This window comes from Gadus macrocephalus, chromosome 5 (genome assembly GCF_031168955.1).
Source record: "Gadus macrocephalus chromosome 5, ASM3116895v1".
NCBI lineage: Eukaryota > Metazoa > Chordata > Actinopteri > Gadiformes > Gadidae > Gadus > Gadus macrocephalus.
The window spans coordinates 6,148,942-6,173,934 of record NC_082386.1 but is presented as its reverse complement, the minus strand read 5'-3'; the positions used below and the strand labels follow the sequence as shown (position 1 = coordinate 6,173,934).

Sequence of the window (24,993 nt, the reverse complement as noted above, 5' to 3'; positions counted from 1 at the left end):
TGCGTCCGTACACAACACACCAGGACTCAGATGGAAGGCCACTGGGATGTATATGGATGGACCCCTCCACACGCATATGCATAAAAGCATGCACACAAACAGGTTCACTAAGGAGAGGTATGTACACCAGAGCACAATAATACAAACTAAAATATGATTGGCTAGGACAGTGCCTAGTGCTATCAGCAACAAATCTACCCCACACAGAGCCAGAGTCTCAAACCACAGAGGGCATGAACAAAAATAAATTATTCCATAACATTTTCATGCCGATGCTGATAAACTAGATCCAAAATGGAGACTCCTTCCCATCCAGCAAAAAAAACCAAGACTTCTGAATCCCTTTGATGTTCAGGGTGCGGGTGTCCTCTCTGACCCCCCCCCAACCCTACCCCCCCCCACACCCCAACTTCCAACCCCGCTTTCATCCCTTACTAGTCCATCAACCAACCCCATTTCAGCCCCCTCCCCACCCAAACCACCTACACCACCACCACCACCACCCGTCCCCCACCACCACCACCACCACCGCCCCCCACCACCACCACCACCACCACCCGTCCCCTTCCCGTCCTAGCAGGCGGTCCCAGCTGCAGATCATTGCCTTCGATCGGTAGGGGTGTCTGATTGCCGGAGTGGTGGGCGAGGACGCGGGGGGGGGTGGGGGTGGGCTGGGGCCGAGGACGGTGCTCGCGGTGGAGTCGTCCGGATCAATGCCACCGATTCCACCATTTGGCTCCCACTGTGCTTGATGACAATGTTGGCATTCCACATGCAGCCCGGCCGGGCCTGATCAAATCTACGCCTTCGATCCGCATGAGGGGGGGGGGGGGTTCGGCGGGCGCCCAGGCAGAGTAGACACATGTGCACACACACACACACACACACACACACACACACACACACACACACACACACACACACACACACACACACACACACACACACACAGAACATACAGTACACAAGCAAGTACACAAGGCAAAACACAGCCAATACCCATTTGCACCAAATGAAGACCTTTCTCTTGTTCTCCCCACTCCATATATAGCCCCCCCCCCCCTGTCAATCCCATCCCAACAGCCCCAGCAAACCATACACACACACACACACACACACACACACACACACACACACACACACACACACACACACACACACACACACACACACACACACACACACACACACACACACACACGCATGCTAAAAGGTTATGATTAAGGTCACAACAATTAAAGGACAAACAATGACATTTCAGGGAGAATAAGTTGAAATTAAATGGGATTGGTTAATCGAACACTGCACACAGCGTTTAAGGGCCAACATAATTTACATTAGACACACCAGAGGTACCAGAGGATCATTCTTCAACATTCTGTCTCTTTGTTTTGCTCGTTGTCAATAGGCACATTTCATGGTACATGCTACAATGGTACATAGTAACTGATCAGCAAAATCAGCAACTGAAAGGGACGGAGTTACTCCTAGGTTTTTGTTTTTTTCCGAAGATATTCTACCGAAGATAGATTCACTGGTACGAGTGGATGAGGCTTTCAGACGAGAGTTTTGATAGGTGTATTTCTGCAGACGTGAAGCCCAAACTGTGTTGATTTGAAACGTTTACAGACACTTTTTCTAAGAACGTGGGTAGCCAGGAATGTTCCCCCAGAAAAAAGCTTTACTAGTGCTGCCGAGTTTGTATTTGCCGTCACCCTATTACACACTTACAGATCCACACCTACAACAACATGATTGGTTGAAACAAATGTGAAGCGAACGAAAGTGAAGCAGGCCAGCTCAAATCTGTCCAGCTCACCCGGATTTGAGCTTGTCTGCTCTCAGACTTTCGAATATAAATCTAAAGTCTGATTTGTGAGACTAATGCAGTAGTGACAAAAGAGATTACCATTGGATCATGCTAGGCCTTTTTATTTCCACAACGAGTTGGCCTTTAAAAGGCCTCCCCTCTTTTAGATGCAGCATCTATTTTGTGCCTGTTTTGAGATATTCCCTGGCTTTTTTTCCACCTGTTTGTCTGTGTTGTAGTGGGCGCGTTGAAGTCAAACCGAGCCCTGCTGGAGCTCCATCTCTCCAACAACATGCTCAACAGCTACCAGGACTCCATGCAGCTGGGGGACCTTCTCAGATACAACCATACCCTGCAGACACTGGTGCTCAGCGACAACGCCATAGCAGACGACGGTAGGGACTTGCGTGTATAACTGCACAATTGTACATATTACGTCTATATATACGCACAGTTTTAAACCTGAGTACATGTGCTGGGAGATAAAATTGCAAGGTGCACCTGGATCACACTAAGTATATTCACATGCTACTCCTGGGGTGGTGTAGCATGGTGATTCGATTCATGGTCAATATATATTTAGCTCACTTACACTAGGGGTGTAACGGTTCACAGGTTGTGTTCTTGTCCCAGTTTTTGGTCATGGATTTCGCTTTGGTACTATATTATTTGTTTTGACCCAGATCAACCCATGGTACGCTCTCTATGGAATCAAATGCTGCATTCCTTTTCCATGCCCTAATATGAACGAGTAGACTACATTTGGTATTATATTTATACTATTGTATACCTTCCCTTTAAATAAAATACCAAACAAAAAAACAGGCCTCTAAATAACATTAATGGTAACCATGTATTAAATCCTGCGTCTTAAACTGTGGAATACGGCTGTTATTGCTATAAGCAGTCCCAAGCCCTTAGTGATGTCCTGCTATCTGGGATTTTACAACTGCTCGCTGTGTGTGTGGATGGATCACTAATGTGTTACGGGCTGTGTATTATGGTAAAGTATAGTAAAGTCCTGCTCATATTAAGTATTTCTGTTTATAATAATGATATGGATGTTACTCCAAAGTTTGCATCAAATCATCAAAAGATAGTTTTTTTCCTCTGTCGTACTATATACTCATCCATTCCGTACTTGCATGTCTGCGCACCGAACCCTACCATACACATAACCACAGAGAACACATTCAAGGCAAACCCAACCATCGAAATTATACTTTAGATGAGAGGTGATCGTGGTCCAAATCTTGACTTAAATCCACATGGTGTTAGTTTGTAATCCAATTGCCCTCTATAGGTTAAATGCATGATATTGCATGCGTTAGTGTTGCTGTCAGTTTTAGTGTCTCAGATCTATCATTCATTCGGGCTACACCCCCCAATTTTTTTTTTCTGAATATAGCAAATGTGAATGGCCACCAGATGTCAGCTGCATTATTTTTTACATTGTTGGCGGAGGCTAGCTCAAACAAGTTTAATACTATTTTTTAACTGGTTCAAAAATAAAAACTTGGTTCAACAATAATAACCCCCCTCCCCTCTCTCTCTGTGCGGGCCATCCAAGGTCTGGAGGAGGTGTGCGAGGGCCTGAGACTGCAGATGGGCGGTCTGAAGGCGTTGCTGCTTAAAAACAACCAGATCACCGCTGACGGCATGATCCATCTGGCCAAGGCCCTGGTAAGACAGGTCGTAGGTGCTAGGCTAGATAGCTGGACGACTAGGCATTGCTAAACGATTGGAGAAAAAATGAGTTCGTTTGGGTTGAACATTTTATTTAGTTTATCGATGAAATTTAAAGTATACACATCAAACAATTCAAAATAGATCTGATGAACATGCTTTGGTGAGTATCATGCCAGGCAATACTAGCATTTAAAAAGGAACACACATAGCAGCCAGCAATTTGACATCATTTGAAATGACAGCATCATAGATTGGTTAATCACAACTCTACAAACAGGTAGTGTTTGGGAATTGGGACCTCTAGACTATGGATGCAACAATATACCACAACAAATAATAATAGTTGTTTTTGTTTGCTTCCATAGGCACTCATAAAACCCATACGCTTTTCAGAAAAACAGAATAGAACGATCGATACAGTAATAGTGGCTAATCTGACCTTGTTGTGCGATGGCTGCACTGTTAGAATAGGAGTTAACGTGAGTGAATTATCATCTGGATAAAATGTCGGCTTAGTGCCAAAGACATGACAAAGCTTTGTTTTTACTAAACCAATACCTGCTTCACACAAATACAAACACAAACAATACACACAGAGGAGAAATCATCAGGGCTTCACTCAAAATACATTCCCTTGAAAAAAGGAAAAGCCCCGCCTCCAGGCATTGCAGGCCCTAATAACATGCATTCCTGTCGCCTGATTGGCGGGGTAAACTGCACCTTCCTGTCATGTGAGGGGCGATTGGGGAAGTCAAAAGGCTAGAAATTAAAGGGCCTGCCTTTTGAGAGTAACATACATGGATGTGGTGGCACGTTTACACACGCCTCACACACACACACACACACACACACACACACAGACGCACACACACAACCCCCCCCCATATCCGCTGGCATTGCTACCAAAATGGAGGAACAGTTTGATTAAATAATAGATCTGTGTTAGAGGAGGGGGTCTCATGCCGACCTGCCATTCAACAGGGGATAAGTAGACGTCCTTGCCAGGCCATAATGATGATAATTAGGCCCGTGGCTGGTCGTGTCAAATATGACGATGGGTAGAGCTGTTATTAACCTTGCTGCTTGGTGTATCTGGCTGTCCCCCTGGCTGGTTGTGTACCCTCTGGAGGGCTAGGAGGAGAGGGAGGGAGAGACGTATAATGGTGGCCAGATGGCCGAGGATATTGGTTGTATATTTGACTGGATTTACAGGCCATCGATTGATGGAAGGATGAAGGGACAGCCCGACCATTTTTGCTGTTTTGGTTTGGGGTTTAGGGTCATAAGGCCGAGACTAGATAGTGTTCATACAGTTTTGGGCTAGTGATTCTTACGCCAGAGGCCTTAGGCATTGGTTAATCGTGTTGATCCTTGTTTACATTGATTGTCTGATTTTGATCGGTTACCACGATTGCTTCCGTGCACTCATATACATTGCAGTTTCAAGTATTGGGTGGCATATGTAATGCTCGCACAAAAATTTATTAATTAGTTAATACAAATACATACGTGCATCACGCATTACCATGATGGAAGGAAGGCTGCCCATATCCGTGTGAGGGTTGCCTTCTCTCATCTTGTTTTGTGATAGCGTCTTCCCTGCACCCCCCCCCCCCCATTCCACCCTGCAGCCCCTGGCAAACTTCTAAATCCAACCCTCCTGTGGTTTTACGTTTGACAGGTTTCAACCATGCCTAACTCTCACACACACACACACACACACACACACACACACACACACACGCACACACACACACACTCACTCTCGGGTGCTCAGTCGCCTCTTTAATTGTCTGCTATTATCCCCGGCGCATATCCATTCGGGATGCTTGCCCCCTCCCTCTCCCCCATGCCCCATCCCCCATCTCCCTGCCCCCCACCCCCTCCCACCCCCAACCGCAAGAAAGAAGTTATCAGCACCCAAACGGCAACGTGCCCACGTGCCATGACTCCGTGCTGGCGTTTATGGGCTTCTCCGAGTGTGTTTGTTGCTGCCGTGGTACAAATTAACTCCTGAAGAAGCAACCCCCCCCCCCCCCCCCCCAAGCTCTCCCACCTCTTCCCTCTCCGTCCCCACCTCACACACACACACATTCACCCCTCCTCTTATTCTTTTAAAGTGGTGACACTGTGGAGGTTTTGACGAGGGCGGCGAGAGGGAGTGCAAGGGGGGGGGGGGGGTCGCGAGGGAGGTGGAAGGGGGGGTCGCGGTTCGGTGGGCGGGGTTGCAGGGGAGTTGCATGATGCGCTCGTCTTTGCACCGCTGGGCAACGTCGAGTCCCCCCCCCCCCCCCCTCCCCCCTTGCATGCTCCCACACACCCACGGATTTACACGCCAGCTAATCAGGCTTTAATGCTAATGTGGCTCTAGAGAGTCAAAACAGGAGTTCAGAACATTTAACATGAGATGAAACATTAAGGAAATGGAGGCAGGGCGGTGGCGGGGGGGGGGGGGGTGCTGCAAAGAACACACAAAGAACAGAGGAAGAGGAACACTTAAAGTAAAGCAGCAGTCTCCCCCTAAGTACCCGCTTCTAAATTAAGAACTGAACTCGGCAGATCAAAGTATCGGAGCGTAGAAAGGATATATTGTACGAGCATATGTTGTAAACAGAAGACATCGACGCATGGGGTCTCATCCTCAATATGCAGCGATATGTGAATATGAATATCATTTTTGTGATAACAACGGATCTCTGTCCATGTAGCCTGTGCTTGAGACCCTGGAGGTGTTGGATATGGGAAACAACAGCCTGGGAAACAGAGGGCTACAAACACTGAAAGAGGCTCTGATGGCCAACCGCTCCCTGCTGCACCTTGGCGTGGCCTGCACCCAGATCACCTGCGAGGGTAGGCCCACACATCACTCACAGAAAGGCCTACCGAAGGCAGTGTGTTTGGACCCATGGATCGCCATGAATCCGTCTGTTAGAGCCGACAGGTCAAACCGATTAGAAACACTATTTGAGTTGTCATTACATATGCTGAATTTTATCCATGGTATGAATTATATTAAATAATGGAGCCATCTTTAAAACATTTTGCGTGTCCCATTTTGCTTTCGCAGTAAAAATGCCACTATCATGATAATGTGTGTGTGTGTGTGCTTTTACTTGAGTAAACTAATTATAATATTTAATGAAATCCATTTAGAGACCTCCCCAGACAGCACAGCGCCATAATCTACAGCGATATTTGATTTGACACAAGGTCTAACCTCCCATCTTTATTTAATTTTCCACATTTTTCTCTGTTCTCGCTCTAGGTCAAACCTTGTGCCTTTGCTTTGACCTCTTTCCTCTTTCAAGTTCAAACCATGTCTTTTTTAGTCCTAAAATTTGGGCCCCTTTAGATCACTGACATTCAAAGTGATACCATTTGCATACTCATCACGTATTTCCATGTATTTGGCCTTGAATCAGGTTCCATTAGTGGCTTATCGGAGAACCGAACCAACAATGGCATCTGCATGAGCCAATTCCCATAATGAATGCTCCAGCATTAAAAATCAACCTCACCTGCACTACACCTCAGACTCGAAATTGCACCTTATCGTTTAAAAGAGACCAGTTGTTTTTTGAAAGAAAGACTTGCTAATTCCATGTGACATGACAGATCGTAAAAAAAGCCAACACTGGCCTTTAATTCGACATGCAAATGTTGGAACAACTGAATTACAGAAGTTGGGTCAAAGAAAACCAAAACGTCCTAGAAATAGGACTTTTTGAAACCAAGTTAATGCTACCCCCACGTTGTAGCTTTTACCAAACCACTTCAGTTATTTCAATCTATAACTGCAAATCTTTCTCTAGTTATTTTACACGACTGAGGACCCATTTCAACATAGCGTTTTGCGAATGCGTCTTTCTTCAATTGTTTCCAATGAAGAGATGGAGGAGTAAGTATGTAAGGGATAATCACTGAGAGGCAGTGCAATAAACAGTATGATATGCCCGGCTCGTGGACGGCTTACCTTCCACAAGCCGGGCATATCAAACTGTTTATTGCCCTGCCTTGAGGTGATTATCCTGTTTATTCTACTTCTTGCTTGCTAACATAATAAATCAATTCAAATACTTCAGTAGTTATGCTTTTTCTTATTCGTATTTCATGCTTTTAAATGTATACTCTGTTTGAGTTCATCTCCCTCAAAAAGTAGTCCCCTTTAATTACGATCGATCAAACATGTTTTAGACACTTCGAAGGGCATTGTCCCGCTCATACCATGGTCACTTGCCAAAGAAAATAAATTAAGATCATTCGTTTCTATTGTACATATTTATAATTCGAATTTCGTCCCAGCCTTTATACCACAGATACTCTAAGGTCTATAGCCGCATATATAACCGCAATGTCTTATTACAGTTTAATTCATTTTTCACAATTTACCAGCTCTCGTTTTGAAGAATAATTACAGCGCCATTCGTTTCAATGGGAATCGGGACGGTCTATAATTTCAACATAAAGTGTACATATTGATAATTTGAAATTCGTCCCAGCCTTTATAGCACAAATACTCTAGGGTCTATAGCATATAACCGCGTTGTCTGTACAGTTCAATACATTTTTCGCAATTTAGCAGCTCTCGTTTTGAAGACTAATAACGCGCCATTCGTTTCAATGGGAATCGCGACGGTCTATACTTTCAACATAAAGTGTACATATTTATTATTTGAAATTCGTCCCAACCTTTATACCACAGATTCTATCGGGTCTATAGCATATAACCGCGTTTTCCGATTAAAGTTCAATACATTTTTCACAATTTACCAGCTCTTGTTTTGAAGGCTGAACAGACAATTTGACTGGAACTATTTAGCAGGTGTCCATATATCAGGGATTAATGGACACCCTGCAGCCAATCAGAATCGAGTGACAAGCGGCGTATTGATCTACTATTTGATGACGCTGTGCTCAGTCAGCAGCAAGTAGAAGCGACAAGTCAGCGGGCAACCTGCCGGGTTAATGCCCTCCTCCCAGCCAATCAGAATCAAGCATTCTTAAATGAAGTAGAATAACACGTTGTTAATCTCTGAACTTTCAGAAAAGGGTGAAGACGCTGTCTTCACTGTTAATGTTCCCCAGTCACCCAATCACTCTGTTTATGATAGACGCCACAGTCATCAGAACTGCAATGTTTGTGTCTGCATACGCTGCTAATCACTCATGGGGGTGTAACAATGAGTTATCGCTACGATGTTGTCCTATCTTAACGTCTTAGTGTTAACCAAGGAGCTAACATGGCTTGTTGTCATAGAAACATAGTAGTAGTTCAACAAAGCACAGAGATACACTTCATCCCATTGCTTCCCAGTGCATTTCTGCCGGAAAGCCCAGCTATGTGGACACGGGCCTTCAAAAACACAAGTTGTTGAGTGTCTTTAATAAAGTATCCAAACAGATAACAGTAAGAGACTTTATGGGAGGAAACTAAAAATGAAAGTAAAATAAAAGTAAGATAGTTTTAGAGGTTTCGTCTACAATATGTCATCAGTGTTTGCTTACTGACCCACAGGTGCTGTGGTCTTGGCTGAGTACCTGGCGGAGAGCCCCCAGATCAAGCAACTGGATCTGCAGGGCAACGAGGTGAGGCTGGGGGGCCTCATGGCCCTCTGTCTGGCCCTGAGGATCAACCTCTCTCTGGCCACGCTGGATCTGGACAGCACGCCCAACCAAGAGCAGGTGAACCCTGTAACGGCCGGGCATTAAGGTTTTCACTAGTTTCATAAAATCAGTCCTTATATTATTTATCAAATGTTTAATACAACTTTAGATGAATAATCTAAATACAAATATAGTAATGATATTTAATCTGATAGCAGAACAGCACGTTTCACTTTCTTTTGTTCCATCTTTTGATCAATCATTTTGCTGGAGGACGGGATCTGTAAACTCAAAAACACAAAGCACTCGGCCCAGTGTCTTGGATGTCTCCCATCAGAAGTTTTGCTATAGCCTAAAACAGCTGGATCCTAAATGAAGATTTTACTCGGCTCAGTCTCAAGACAGACCAGTGGCTTGCATCGGATCTAGTGTCATGATTGGTTGAAATACTTTGGATCCGGTTCTGGATTTCTGGTTCCAGTGACTCAAAATGTGGCGACCTAAAGTTCAGAATTTAGGCTGAAAAATGGTGTCTTAAGACACCGAGTTTTAACTAATATTAGGTCTTCTAATGTTATATTTCACTGGACTATACTTTCACCAGTTGATGCAGTTTGGTATCCTCTTGTTAACCCTTAGGGACGAGGAAGCTCCATCCCTTGGTTTTATGCAATGTTGATCCATTCTGCATATCCCAATACCTTTTAACGACATATGGGGGTGTAGTAAATACAAGTACTATCTGTGTATTAGTGTAAACTATGAATGTTTTTTTCCAAACATTTTGCGGCATTGAATTTGAATGATGTTTATGATAGAGTGGCTGCCAATGCCTAAACTATACTTTCTATTTGTGGATAAATCCATTCTAAACCGGGACTTCAATTATTACATAGGCTAATCGATAGTAGCCGAAGGGAAACAAGATGAGATCTACTGTGTGTTGAGAAACACTTGGCAGGAGATGACTGCGTTTGCCTCGGTGCACAGATTATGTTTGGAAATGTTTTCTTTCTGTTTGGCTGGTAATGTTGTGGAATTATGCATCTCTGGGCTGCACACATTTAAATGACTGTCGAAAATTCTTTAATTAAAATCATCCCTCTAATTAGAAATGAAAGGTTAGGAATGATCGCGGCACTGTTTATCCCCAACATTTTGTCTTCTGTGGTCACAGATTTGTCACTTAACACAAATAAGTCATTGCCGTTCCGAGTTCATCACCGATGCCATTTTTCTTCCTACCTTCCATAAGCTTGCAAAGGCCTGAGGAAAGTGATGCCATAACTTTAATACATGCCCTTGCTGGATTCACAAAATAATTACCCACACTTGCCATCTGTTTGTCATGATTTTGTCTGTGCTAACTTATTTGCATATTAAAGCATTAATTAAAATCTCCAAGGAACAGAATACTTACTTAAAAATTAACTCTAAAGGCGATCTGTGAACAGCCCTCACCGTTTTTTTTGTGTGTTTTGTACTTTTTTTCCCCGTCCACTTTTTATCCCTTTGTTTGTCTGCCTGCTGTTTGCCTGCTCTGACGTTATTAAACGTCCGCCTCCCTTTGGGTAAAGTCAAACGTAGGGGATGTAGCCTTTTTCCTGGGGAACAGCCTTTAAGGAACTAGCCCATTCCACGTACGTATGCCATTAAAGTGCCAGGCTCTTCTACCCCCCCACCCCCCCTCCCCCCCCATGCTCCAGCGCCTCCATATTGGCGGCTTTGCTGTCATTTGATGCTTTCTTAAGCCGCCATGAGACATGAATATCATTTTCCACCATTGTTGGGAGTCAGCGTGCATGGTCGTTTTAATAGAATGCTATATGGTTGTTATTGTGTGAGAGTGTATGCGTGTGAGTGTGAGTGTGTGTGTGTGTGTGTGTGTGTGTGTGTGTGTGTGTGTGTGTGTGTGTGTGTGTGTGTGTGTGTGTGTGTTGAGGGTGGACTGGGGTGGGTCTCTCTCCTTTAAAAGCTCTGTCAGGTTTTGGACTCACACACAGCTGGGATTTGTCTTGGCGTGGCGTATCCAGGTGGGAGCGGTGACGATTGCATTTGTATAAAAAAGCTGCAGATCTTTCCATCCGAACACGGCAGGGGGGCCAGAGCAGTGTTCTCGCTCGCTGCTCAGCCCGCGTATCCCCGGGTCGCCAAGGGAGACGCGCACATCTCATATTCTTAGTGAGGAACAGTGTGGGTGTACATGTGAGTGAGTGGCAGAGAGAGGGAGGAGGGGGGGCTCGGGGGGGGGGGGGGGGGGGGGTTGGTGCCACCAGTGCGTCCTCCGATGTGTGGCTGCTTGACGGAGTTTGTCACCGTCTATATACAGGTCTGCGTGTTCTTGATAATTATGTGTCTACGTGTGTGTGTGTGTGTGTGTGTGTGTGTGTGTGTGTGTGTGTGTGTGTGCGTGTGTGTGTGTTTGTGTGTGCTTACGTACGTGTGGCGGGCTTTACAGCGGCACAGGGGGCCATTGCAGATGCGCATATTTACAAGGCATGAAAGGGGAGGAAGGTGGTAAAGCAAATGGGGCTCCTCTTTTTTTTCTGTCTGAATTCTTATTTTTTTATGTCACACTGCTCCGTTTTATCACCGGCTGGTTGGCTGTTAATTATTAAGTATTTACGCACCTAAAATATGAATAGATTCAGACAAGATTCTCTAAGTCCTCTGCAGCTCTTCAGTAGGTAAAGCTGTTTACAACGCCGACCTTCCTACTCACCAGGCTTGCAAGTGTTTGTGTGCGCATGTGCATGCACCATTCGTTTGTGTGTGTGTGTGTGTGTGGGGGGGGGGGGGGGGAGGGGTTGTTTATGTGTACATGCACTATATGTGTATTTGCATGTGTGTTTGTATTTGTTTGTGTTTGTGTGTGTGTATGTTTGTGTGTATGTGTGTGTCTCTGTGTACTCTTTAACCTGACGAATGGTCAATCATGAGCTTTTTTCGGTTCAGATGCTATTAAAAAAGTGGTTTCATTTGTTTGTTTCCGGTGAACGGGATGACTCCGGAGATGGCCCGAAGGTCACGTGGTCGGCCCATTAGCGGGGTGTATCTGTCGGGGGCGCTCTCCCCACTGGGTGATAATTAAGAAACGCAACAGAGAGTGCCGGCCCCTGTGAGTCCCTACGTGGGGCCTTCCCTTGCCGTATTGTATCTGCGTGGGACCTTGCTGGGAGACGTATCGGTAATATATATATTAAATATATATAATATATAACTCTTATCTATTTGTCCCGATCTTGAAGGCTGCCTTCGTAAACACCTCTGAGACGAAGACGGGAGTCGCACGATGGACACCAACCAACACACATCTGATCCGTATTGTGCGTTTTTAGCATGTTTTAGCGTAGCATTTTTTTAAGAATGTGCTAACTTCCAAATGAACGCTTCCCGTGGGTTAACTCGTCCGATGTTACAGGCAGCGTGGCACACAAGAGAGCAGAGAGGTGTTAATGTTGCCTTTGGTATCAACAGAGAGAAGGGTCAGCATTGTGGCGGACATGACCAGGGAATATAGGCACTATATATATTCATATATATTTCTATATATATAGGGAGTGATGCACCTGAAAACACACAGGAAGCAACAGTATCGGAAACCATAGGTGGTGGACAAACAAGCATCAGGTAATGCAAGTAATGCAATCCTCTGCAGGAGATACAAAATAAAGTGTGGGTGAAGGCTTCTTGTATCAGGAGAACAGGTGACATCTTGAAGGGAAAGGAAACTCTGGGGTCACGATGTAGCGGTGTATGGGGGTACGCCAGGGGGGGGGGGGTGGTCTCCGGAGAAAGACGGGCCTATTTCTGGCACCTTGATCTTTCGGGGTGTCGGTCCCGTTGGGTGTCGGGACCGGGCCGGCCATGCAAGTAAGTCGACACTCAGGCAGTTCTTCGGCTCTGGGGGGGGGGGGGGGGGGGGGTAGGGGGGGGGGGATGGTTGGCATAATCATCGGTGCTTGGTGCCCCTAGGGGAAACCCCCGACGGTACTGCACGGCAGACACCAGCATCCACCCGGAACACACCTCGCTCACCGCTGCGCCTCGGAAGGGGGCCGGGGGGGGGGGGGGGCTCAGAGCAGCTGGGGGAGAGGGGAGTGCAGCCAGGGTGCAACAGGGACGGGGGGGCTCCTGGGATGGGAGGCTGCCAGTCCCTCAGCAGTGTGGATATATTCTGGAGGCTTTTATCTATATTTACGTACACGGCATACCCTCCGGTAGCTACCCGGCGGTATATATACCTAGTACACGTTAACCGTTATTCCTGGACTTGTGTATTTATCTGGCCATCATCCTTAAAGACAGGAACCGCGTGTTTCTAAGATTGAACGATTAGAGGGAACATGAAGCAAACTGCCTTGGCTAGTCATACTCAAACAGTGTTTGGATTCAAACGAACATCTAACGACGTTTGAATTGATAGATTGACGTTTTGCCAGTGTAAATCATTGGGATTTTCGCAACCGAAACAAAAATCATTTCACTGCCGGAAATGTACGCAAGCGGATGAGTCCCGTGATGAGATATGTATGTGATGTGATTACTTGTATGGCACAAGCAATTTTTTGACCAAGTATGTGTAAATGGCGCTCATTATGGCATACCACGATGTTGGATGTTAGAGCCGGCCATGCTTGCTGTCCTCCACGGACCTTAACTTTGGCAATGTTTTAGTTGATTATGAAACAGTGAGGCATGACTAAACAATGCTGTGACTCCTTGGCCAGAAGCCTTTGGGTCATTGTGTTGTCAGGGTCCACAGTTAACAAAGTCAATTTTAATATTGACACAATTGTTTCGATGCCTATAGTTATTTATAGAATTCAGTTGAAACTAGCCAGCTCTAAATTCAACAATACAATTAAAATGCCAAGAGCCTTTAATTGCTGACCGAGGAATACCTAAACAATTTCATGGTGATTGTTAGTGCTTCATACTAATTTCACACCCACTACTACATGACATTTATATTCATTTGATAATAATGCAATTATTACAACAAACCTTTTTCATGTTTTATTGTAGGGCTTGCTCAGTATATCAGTATATAGGCTCACTGGTTAGAGGCCAGTTTTAAATCAGTGTTTGAGGATTCCACACAATAAAAACAGGCATTTAATAATGTCTCCCTTATTTTCTTTTACATTCACATTATGAATTGTAAATAATGCAAGTACTAGTAGAGGCTTCTTGATTCAATCCTTTACAACTTGAGGAATAAGCAAGTCACATTTTAATTCACAGTTTTGTTTTTGATAGCTCATAACCTTACATTTTTGTCGCTTTTTAGTTCTTACTGTTTAACAGAGTGGATGACTTGGCTGGAGTTGCTGTGGTTTTTATACATTTAATATACAAGTTATCATATGTTTCTTTCTTCCTGTCCAACTAAGTAACGTGAGAGAGATATGGTTTCCATCGCCTTGCAAGACTAATGGGAAAATCCTTAGCACTCTCTGATTTGTGTAAAATATGATATTTTTGTTATAACCGAAATTTGCTTAGAGCTTAATTTAAACTAGGCACGACGCCAGGATTCCATTTGTGGATGGGCCAGACTAATTGTGGGTGGTCCTTAAATTAAAAACGGTATCAAATCCTTGTTTAACCTAATACAAATGACTAATATACTGTTATATTATCTGTGCATAATAGCTTGATGCTCTTTAAATATTTTGTTGCATTGTAAAAAGTTTCGGTGCATAGGACGGACCTATCCGCGATGGCTCCTTAGGCCTTTTTACACCACCAAGCTGGTTCGGTCACGGCTTGGCACGAAGGAACGTTCCTCTCTGCGTCTTTCTCGTAGATCTCACCATCTTCCAACGTCTTTGTTAAATGCGACTGCATCACCTTCTCCCCCACGATGGTCAGCAGCTCGTGGATTTCTCCGACCCTCCAGTTAGTACTGCTCATGTTGATATCGCGTTATTGTCTCTGTTGTAGACCTCTGTGTAGGGCCCGGAAGTGTAAAGACGTCTCTTGGTACTGCATTCCATTACGCACCATACCTTGCTGTGCTTTAGCGCATCACTCTATAGATCGAAGGCCTATAGACTGTACAAGTGGTCAGGAATCAAGTATTTCCCACATAGTTTAGTTATGCTCGTGTAACATGAGGCCGACTATTACAGAATTCAGTTTAATTGTTAAAAGTTTTCAACAATATTTCGATATCATTAGCAACAGACTGAGCTTGGCTTATTAATATACAAAGAAGATGCATTCAATTGTAGCCTAGGCTACAACAAGATAATAACTAATACTATAGCCTACCGCGATTTCACGGTCATCCACGAAGATAACAGCTTTCACATAAATCGGATCAAGCATCAATATCAACAAAGATTGCTGCATTGCAAAAATAAAGCATTTCAGATATATTATCTTTTTTTCAAGAAATGTTTTGGGTGGGCCTGTTGAACAGTGGATGGTCCTAGGTCCGTCAGGCTCTCCCATAACGCCGTGCCTGATTTAAACTACATACATTTCTTAATATTATCAAGAAAGGATTTTACAAAAGGGGAGAAAAAAGTGTTTTACTTTATAGTTTTGTGTAAAACCACAAGGCAGGAGGTCGTTGGTATATGTCTTTAGTAGCAGGGGTGCCTCATTCACACGCTCTGTCTCCTCATGCGGAGAGCGGCCCTTGGAACCCCTTATAGGTGTTGGGTTTCAGAAACGAACACCTTATTTTTCTCTTTTTTCCCAGCACTCCTCGGGGCCTGTACATGGAAGTCTCTTCACACCGCAACACCTCATTCTTACAAAAAAATATTAAATGCATTTAGAGTCACCGATACCACGGCAACACCGATGTTTTACCCACCCACTGCTCCATTTCACTACCAACAAGAAGCGCCTTATGATCCTGATACCTCTCAGAAGGGACAACATGAGTGTGTCTGTAGTAGATGCGAGGGCGGCAGGGGGGGGATGGTGGTGGTGTGTATGTGTTGGGCGGCGGGCAGGGGATGTGTAGTGAAGAAAAATCCCATGTCTTGTAGCAAAAAACACAACAAGAACGGCGACGCGGCAACACACTCCGCGCTGCACGGCTGATGTATTTTCAGGCAGAAACGGGCATATTTGCCAGCTGTGTAATTTACTGCGGATGGCATTTGCATATTAAAGCATTAATTAGCCCCTCTGAGCGCGACTACGCGTGAGCACGCGCACGTGTGTGTGATTGTGTGAGTGTGTGTTTTTATCTGATTTGCGTGTTACGAGGCAACACGGGGGAGGATATGGTGAGGGGGGTAGGGTGGGGGGGCGGTGGGTTATTGCAGTAATCGTTGGTCGTGTAGTCATCTGTGTTTTGTGGTTCTGATGAAGGTCAGGGGGGTAGAAGGGGTGTGTGTGTTTGTGTGTGTGTGTGTGTGTGTGTGTGTGTGTGTGTGTGTAGCCCCAGGGGAAAGACTTTCCCAGTGATGCTGCTGTGTTCTCTAAAGCAAGTGTATACCCCAAAGTATACCCTATGTTTTGTGGATGACAACACTTGCATCTACTTATAACCACACGTGCCAACACGCACGCACACACACATACACACACACATACACACACGTACACCAGTACATTACTCCAGGAGGTTTCATTAGCAGGGATTAACTGATTAGCCTTGAGATGGCATGAGAAATTATGCTTTGGACGAAAAGTCATCACTGCTGGCTCCCTTCCCTAGACACCTTTGGGTGAATCTTAAACAGTCCTCTAAGAGGGAAAAGTGGAAACACACAACCCCCCCCCATCAAACTTCAGTCTTCTCCAAACGCTTTGACTTGTTTTGTTAAATATGTGTTAAATATTTGTCTTGCCGGTGAGTATAGGAAGAGGCAGGCGCATTCAACCAACAATTCAAATGAATGAATTGAAGCACCGTTTCTCCCTCCTCCAGACGAGAGAGGTATTTGTGTCTATTGGCCAGCAAATCCCCCCGTCCTGCATTCAGACACGCGAGACGGCTGCTCAAACAAACTCAGCATAATGACCAAAACATGCAAAGTTTCCCAATTGATATGGGGGCTCTGCATAAGTGTGTGGAGGGGTAAGGGTGTCGGAGGGGGGGCATATATATATGAGCTGGGCGTAAGTGGGGGTATTGGATCGTGTCGCCTTTTTTCGACGGGCATGTCCTGAGGCGCCACGCTCAAACGGCCCCAGCACACCCATCGGGCACTTCATCTGACTTCCATGAAGCCCTTCTTCATGCCTCTCTCTCTCTCTCTCTCCCCCACTGTCTCTCTCCCCCTCTCTCTTTTGTCCTCACTTTCAATCCGATCGGAGGCAGCCTTCATCCACCCAAGCCTCATTCCGTTTTTCGCTTTTGAATGGCGGGCTTGACTGCAGAAATTGCAGTCATCTCACTGTCAAAAGCTCCCCCCCCCCCCCCTCCCCATGACACCCCCTCTTCTTCCACATCCCCACACCCCGCCCACCACCAGCGCCCCACCCTCCCCTCCCCCCCCGGTCCGCCATGCGCGCTGCATATTTTCACTATGAATATGAAACGTCTTGGCTCCGAGCCTTCAACCACCGTCAGATGGGAGAAGCTCTCCTTTATTTTTTATTTATTTATTTCGGAATCTCTTCCTACGAATCGCTGGACCCGGGCAAGTACCTTCTCCTCTGACTGCTGGGCCCAGACAGACAGACAGACCGACAAGCACACACACCCCCCAGTGGCCAGATGATTGTCCTACTTCCATCCACCTGCCCGGATACAATGTCTTTCTTGGAGGCAAAGGGAACAGAAATGGCAAATCCTACATTCCCCTTGTTTTTTATTTTTGGGGGTTTGGGTACCGGAGTCGCAGACCACCGGGTAAAGACCTCCTTGGGTGATAAGGCAAGACACTCCGGGACGTTCCTCCCTCTAGAGGAGCTAGAGAGAGTGATGTGATAGAAGGGTCGCCGTTGTTGGGTGGCGGTTTGATGGATGATGGATGAGAGATGGATTACCTCCATTGTTCCGTTTAATCAAAGGGCCTTCCCCTGCCTGCTGTCTCCTGCTGGCTCCACCCCACAGTGTTCCCATCACCCTCTCGTCCTTCACCTTCGGCTCTTTAGGAGGGGCTATGGGTGACCCAAGCCCGATCACAGATCAATACTCTGGGGCATGGGGGGGGGGGGGGGGGGGCTAAAAGCAAAGTAAAGTATTGTCCTCGCTCTGTCCGTGAGGGGAGCAATTTGTTTATGGGGATTTAATCAGGTTAATGTTAAAAGCAGGTCAACAGAAGGCAAGGTCTGAAAGCAAAGGGGCCCTGTTTTGCCTAATTGTGTTTGTGGCGGTGTTATTTTTCAAGCCTTGCATCACTTACTGCTCGCTGTGGAAATGTGTTGACCGATAAACCGGGTAAAGCGCAGCCCGGCACGCTCCCAGGGGCCGCGGCCGGGCTGATGGGCTGCAGGATCCGGCCCACTCGCCCTCGCCTGCTGCTCCACATGGATCGCATTGGACACTAGAAAAGTGTCCTTGCTGGCCGTTGTTCATCAAAAGGAGCATGGATCTGTGGGAAAGACCCTCTCTGCGCGTGTCTATGAGAGGATGGGAAACATTGGTGCACTGCTAACACGTCCCTGCCTCTAAAGCAACCTGGTCTCACAGGAATCCGTGAAATGACTACGGACGAATAACTCGAAATCCGTGGACACATCACGGAAACACGCCGATTTCCGTGATGTGGCCACGGAATTCGCTGCAATGCAAGTTAATGACGCTGATGTTCCGTGGCTCACACACGGATCCCCGTTTCAACGAGCGAGTCGACCACGGGGGCTTAACTCAAAACCCGGGGTGGTCTCACTGAAACACTTAAATTGTCCTTGTTGTGTCCACGGAAGTTGCTCCAATGCAAGTAAATGACAATGATATTCCGTGGCACACACACAGATTCCCGTTTCAATCTGTGCTCCCGTTTCAATCTGTGTGTGTGCCACATTTGACCACAGCGGGGGCTTAACTCAAAATCCATGGTGGTCTGACGGAATCACTTCAATTGTCCGTGATGTGGACACGGAATTTGCTCCAAGACAAGTAAATGACACTGTTATTCCTCGGCTCACACACGGATATCGGCGTGTTTCCGTGATGTGACAACGGATTTCGAGTTAAGCGTCCGACCGTAGTCATTTCACGGATTCCTGTGAGACCATGTTGCTCTAAAGGCAGGGACATCATTGAAGTGACTCCACCTGTTGGATGGGGAAATGGTTCTTGGTTTACTTTCTTTCTTATCTACTTCATCATCTCCTCCCCCACATCAGGTACACATCGCCAATGGCCTACATGAGAGCTTTTTCCCCCCAGAAATGTGATGTGAAGAGGATGTATTGTATAATGGTGCTTTTTGGAACTTTGTCTCTTACCATACATTTTTCACTGTCAATCGTTCATTACATTCAACTGTTCATTACATCCAAACGGTTTTGTCTTTCTCGGCGCGGGCTGATCTAGTTGTGGCGTCCCTCAGGGTAGGCGAGAGTCACTAACATGGCTTCATAACTTAGAGTGAGTAGACCCACATCCTCGTCCTTCACCCTCCGTCCTGCCCATTTCCTATCCTGCCCTCTTCTCCACCGACCGTCCCCAACACCCCCACACCCAACGCCCGTGCGCCCTCATTCCAGACTGGGGTACGGGGGGACCCATGGTGGGCGGGTAATTGGATTTGTTGTCACCTTTCGTTGGCCGCCGAGACGCCGGCCTGTCAGCACGGCTTAGCGATGAAGACATCACCGTGACAGTGAACCCACGGCGGGATGATCAGCTGGTGCCCTGGCCGGGCCGGTGCAAAATAAAAAGGCGGGGGTTGTGGGGGCTGGCTTGGCGTCGGTGCCGCGGCCGCGGCAGGCATGGCTGGCACCAGCTGTTACCACTGCTCCTGCTCCCACCTCCGCCGGTGCCAACACCATCGGCCCCCTCGCCAGAGCTCCTTGGAGCCCGCAGGGTGGCGGGGTGGGGCGAGGGGAGCACGGGCAGCCTTATTAAACCAGATGCCAGCCAACATCCTCCCCCCCCCCCCCCCTCTCTCTTTAATACACACACACAATCAAATTGCATTGGCCCTACTCTGTCAGGCAGGTCAAGGAACACCATCATCTCTCTCTCTCTCTCTCTCTCTCTCTCTCTCTCGCTCTCTCTCTCTCTCTCTCTCTCTCTCTCTCGCTCTCGCTCTCACACACACACACACACACACACACACACACACAGTTCTTCCCGAGGTTGTGGGGGCCGTGTTGGCTGAGGACACCCCCGTCTTGGACGGGCCCGGTCCCAGAGCCAGAGCCCGGTCAGAAGTCTTAATAAAGCTGTGACAGCCCCGGGCCGGCCTAGAGAGGAGTCATCTGTACGTCCTGTCCCCTGGCTCAACCCTGCCCACAGTCGGTAACCATGTTCCCAAAGGTTCAATAAACACGTATGGCTTGTACAGATTTACATGTTCCATTAAAGCTTGGGGGGGCGATTGGTTTTAGAAGCATTTTTTGTGTTCTTTTTTTTAATTTACAGAATTTACAGCAATAATTTTATCAAAAAGAAAATCTGGTATCTGTTGCGGGGGTGTAATAAACCTCACCAATCATCTAATTCGGTCCAAATTAAATGATTGGATAGCTGACCTGTCTGTCTTCCTACCTTCCCGGCTGCACTATTGGCCCGTACTCTCATTGCACATGACTGGAGGCAAACTTCTTGCTGAAGCAGTGAGCTAGTCATGTGTTTTGGGGGAGTGGCTTTGGAGGGCGGCCTGAAGGGAGGGGTGGGACTTTTTCGGTTGGATACTTTAAAAATCGAGCCCCCTCTGTATAGTATGGGTCAAAAGAAGTCACCTGAAACGATCTACTACAGAACACTAGTTAGAAACTAAATAAACCAGCAGAGTACAACAAATAGTGATTGGAAATTGTTAATAATCCTAGCTTTGTATTTGTAAATACTGAAAACATTCTGAATGTTTCAAATTGTGGTTCGGGGCATTTTCGATACATCTCAATGTTTAAAGATACAGAGGATGCTGAGGAAATAGATCGAATAAATGTGATCCGGCCCTTTAGATGGTGTATTTTATTCTTCTAAGAACGATACATGCATTATGGGGCATTCAAGCGATGTCACACCCGAGCACATTTAAAATATATGTTGGTGAGAAAAACACCCTGGTAGGTGTGTGTTCACAGGGGCTTATATAGCCCACCACCTGGTTCATAGTGCCCCCTCCACCCCCATGGCTGGTGCTGCCCAAGCCTCATCACAACGGCTTGGTCTTCAGGAAGAGGTGTTTGACTGCAGTGACTATGGTAACAAACCACCAACAGGCGGGTCACTAGTGGTGGAGCTGGTCATAGTCACTAGTGGTGGAGCTGGTCGTAGTCACTAGTGGTGGAGCTGGTCGTAGTCACTAGTGGTGGAGCTGGTCATAGTCACTAGTGGTGGAGCTGGTCATAGTCACTAGTGGTGGAGCTGGTCATAGTCACTAGCGGTGGAGCTAGTCGTAGTCACTAGTGGTGGAGCTGGTCGTAGTCACTAGTGGTGGAGCTGGTCATAGTCACTAGCGGTGGAGCTGGTCATAGTCACTAGCGGTGGAGCTGGTCATAGTCACTAGCGGTGGAGCTAGTCGTAGTCACTAGTGGTGGAGCTAGTCATAGTCACTAGTGGTGGAGCTAGTCGTAGTCACTAGTGGTGGAGCTGGTCATAGTCACTAGCGGTGGAGCTGGTCATAGTCACTAGTGGTGGAGCTGGTCATAGTCACTAGTGGTGGAGCTGGTCATAGTCACTAGTGGTGGAGCTGGTCATAGTCACTAGTGGTGGAGCTGGTCATAGTCACTAGCGGTGGAGCTAGTCGTAGTCACTAGTGGTGGAGCTAGTCGTAGTCACTAGTGGTGGAGCTGGTCATAGTCACTAGTGGTGGAGCTGGTCATAGTCACTAGTGGTGGAGCTAGTCGTAGTCACTAGTGGTGGAGCTGGTCATAGTCACTAGTGGTGGAGCTGGTCATAGTCACTAGTGGTGGAGCTAGTCATAGTCACTAGTGGTGGAGCTAGTCATAGTCACTAGTGGTGGAGCTGGTCATAGTCACTAGTGGTGGAGCTGGTCATAGTCACTAGTGGTGGAGCTGGTCATAGTCACTAGTGGTGGAGCTGGTCATAGTCACTAGTGGTGGAGCTGGTCATAGTCACTAGTGGTGGAGCTGGTCATAGTCACTAGTGGTGGAGCTGGTCATAGTCACTAGTGGTGGAGCTAGTCATAGTCACTAGTGGTGGAGCTAGTCATATGCCGCTTTTCCACCGCACATGTAGCTCGACTCGACACGACACGACTCGACACGACTCGACACAGTAGCAGCGCGGGTCCTTTTCCACCGCAAATAGTACCTCCGGGACGTGGGCGGGGTCGGCTGCGCGAAAGGGCCGTGACGTATTTTTGTACGCGACGCAAACAACACCTACGTAACCCACACATGGACAGAACCCACATAACAACAATGGAGAACATCGATGCGATGGTATTCGTGTTCGTATTATTAGCTGGCATGTTGAAGAAGTGGAATATGTTGGCTGCGGCGCTGCTATGGCTGTTACCAGCATGGTTGCCATGTCGCTCTCGTGACTTCGTCACACTCTCTGGCCAATCAGTGGCCGGCCGTCTGCCGACGTCACCTTTTAGCATCGGCTCAGCCGCTTGGAACCTAGAGCGAGGCGGTACTAGAAAAAGCAGCCACTTCAGGTACCAGATACCATGTTTTCGCGGTGGAAACGCAAAAAAGGCGAGCTGAGTCGAGTCGAGTCGAGTCGTGTCGCGCTGGTACCATGCAGTGGAAAAGCGGCAATAGTCACTAGTGGTGGAGCTAGTCGTAGTCACTAGTGGTGGAGCTAGTCATAGTCATTGGGCGAACCATCCCCCCTCGAGACCCTAGTTCGATGCCCGCTCTCCGAGATCCTCAGCCCTACAGCCAATGGTTTCATGGTTAGATGACAAGAGACAGAGGAAGATGAGGTGTTTTTGTTGAGCTCACTAAGATTTGAATAGACTATTTGTTCCCATGCAGCTCATGTTCTAGCATCTTTCATCTTAAATCAACTACTTCCCATGTTTTAATTAAGTTCTTTAGTTGACCCCCTTCCCTGAATATAATATTGAAATAATTTCCATGATTTGGAGGCATTCCAATATCTATTACATTCATTATGAATGAGTTTTAATGAATCGTTAGTAGATCGTATTTGTGATTTAGCCGTGTTTGTGACTCGAGTCGTGATGAAAGCAACTACCCCACTAGCATTCTAAAAGTAGGATTTCAACGTCACAGTTGTGCAATAGCCTGCCGTATAATGCAATCTTAGTTGATATCAAAGGCTTTATCGCATTTCACCGCCTCAGAAATCCTTGATATATCTTTTTTGTTGTTGTCAGTGTAACTAGTTCGAGGTTTTTTTTGCAAAAGTGAATACTTGGGTTCATTTTCAGGGAAATATGAAACAGGCAGCATTTCATACCACCCAAATCTGTCGGCAACAGTACGTAAAAAAAAAGAAAAAAAAAAGTACCTGCATTTTTATTATGGTTTTGAAACTTCAAATGAGACGTGATGTTTCGCAGGCACACAACTCGGAAACATCTTTGTGTGCCGTGCCGATCTTTTTCCGGGCAATTTGAACACAACCTTTAATTATCGCAGGTCATAACAAGCCACATGAGTGGCTTTGCCAGGGTCTCCTGCTCTGTACGTTACCTCGGTAGATAATTATACAAATCAAAAGGAGAAGGAACAATTGTGAAGGGGAGGGAACAAAGAAGGGAAGTAAAAAAAAAATGAAAGCCCCCAATGCAATCTTCCTTTAACAAAACACATAGGCTACAAGAAACGACGAAAGCCCATTTAGTGAGAACTTAGAAGGACCACGCTGGTGTAATTATGACTTGTTGTCTTAACAAAATAATTATCCTGTTCAAGAGAGTGCATGGGTAGTCTTTACTAGGGATCCCCTGAAAAGTGTTAACAAATTTCGCTCCAACAAATATAAATTTTTTTAAATATTAGCGATGGACAGAAATCTGAAAGGTTACACACAGATGTGAGACGTTTTTTCTTGTTTTCTACATATGCCAACCAGGCTGCTAATGTGGCCTCTCTCTTGTGGCCCCCCACTGTGCTTCTGCCTCCTCTTTTAAAACCACTGCTCTCTCCACAAGCTTAAGTGTTTTTTTTCTCCTCTTAAGTGGAAGTGACCCCACCGTACATAACTTACTACCTGTGGCTTAAACTAAGACAGCCTAAAAATGCAAAGAAGTCGGCTATTTGATGAAATAACAGTCATCCCCCCACACTCCTGGACCACTGTGCACCTCAAAGCAGGCTGGGGGTTGGAGTTCTGACCTTGTGTTTGACCCTAGTTATGTGCACACAATAGCTGATATTTTTAGCATAAGAAATGAGGATGGATGTATATATATATATATATATATATATATATATATATATATATATATATATATAGAGAGAGAGAGAGAGAGAGAGAGAGAGAGAGAGAGAGAGAGAGAGAGAGAGAGAGAGAGAGAGAGAGAGAGATGCACAGAGAGAGCTGGAGAATGGGATACACACATTCATTCGGTCATTCGTTCAAACATACAAACATACATACATATATACAGACATATAAAGAGAGAGAGAGAGAGAGATTGATCGATCAATCGACACACAATTTACAACCTACACAGGACATAGATTACACACTCACGTATAAGCACACACACACTACTGAAACGGCATCACCAGAAAATAGCACCTCCTATCATGGCGGAACCATCAGAGACAGGTTTTGCATACAACTCACAGAATTGAACACACACACACACACACACACACACACACACACACACACACACACACAC

At 46.2% G+C, this 24,993-nt stretch overlaps 1 protein-coding gene across 1 annotated transcript in view; it reads left to right on the top strand.

The window, feature by feature from the left end:
* Positions 1 to 24,993, top strand: part of si:dkey-288a3.2 (protein phosphatase 1 regulatory subunit 37) — a 57,774-nt gene that overhangs the window by 19,972 nt on the left and 12,809 nt on the right. The window contains exons 7-10 of the mRNA XM_060051858.1: positions 2,050 to 2,205; positions 3,381 to 3,493; positions 6,208 to 6,349; positions 9,015 to 9,181. Coding sequence (XP_059907841.1) covers positions 2,050 to 2,205; positions 3,381 to 3,493; positions 6,208 to 6,349; positions 9,015 to 9,181 — 578 coding nt within the window. The remainder of the gene's footprint in view (positions 1 to 2,049; positions 2,206 to 3,380; positions 3,494 to 6,207; positions 6,350 to 9,014; positions 9,182 to 24,993) is intronic.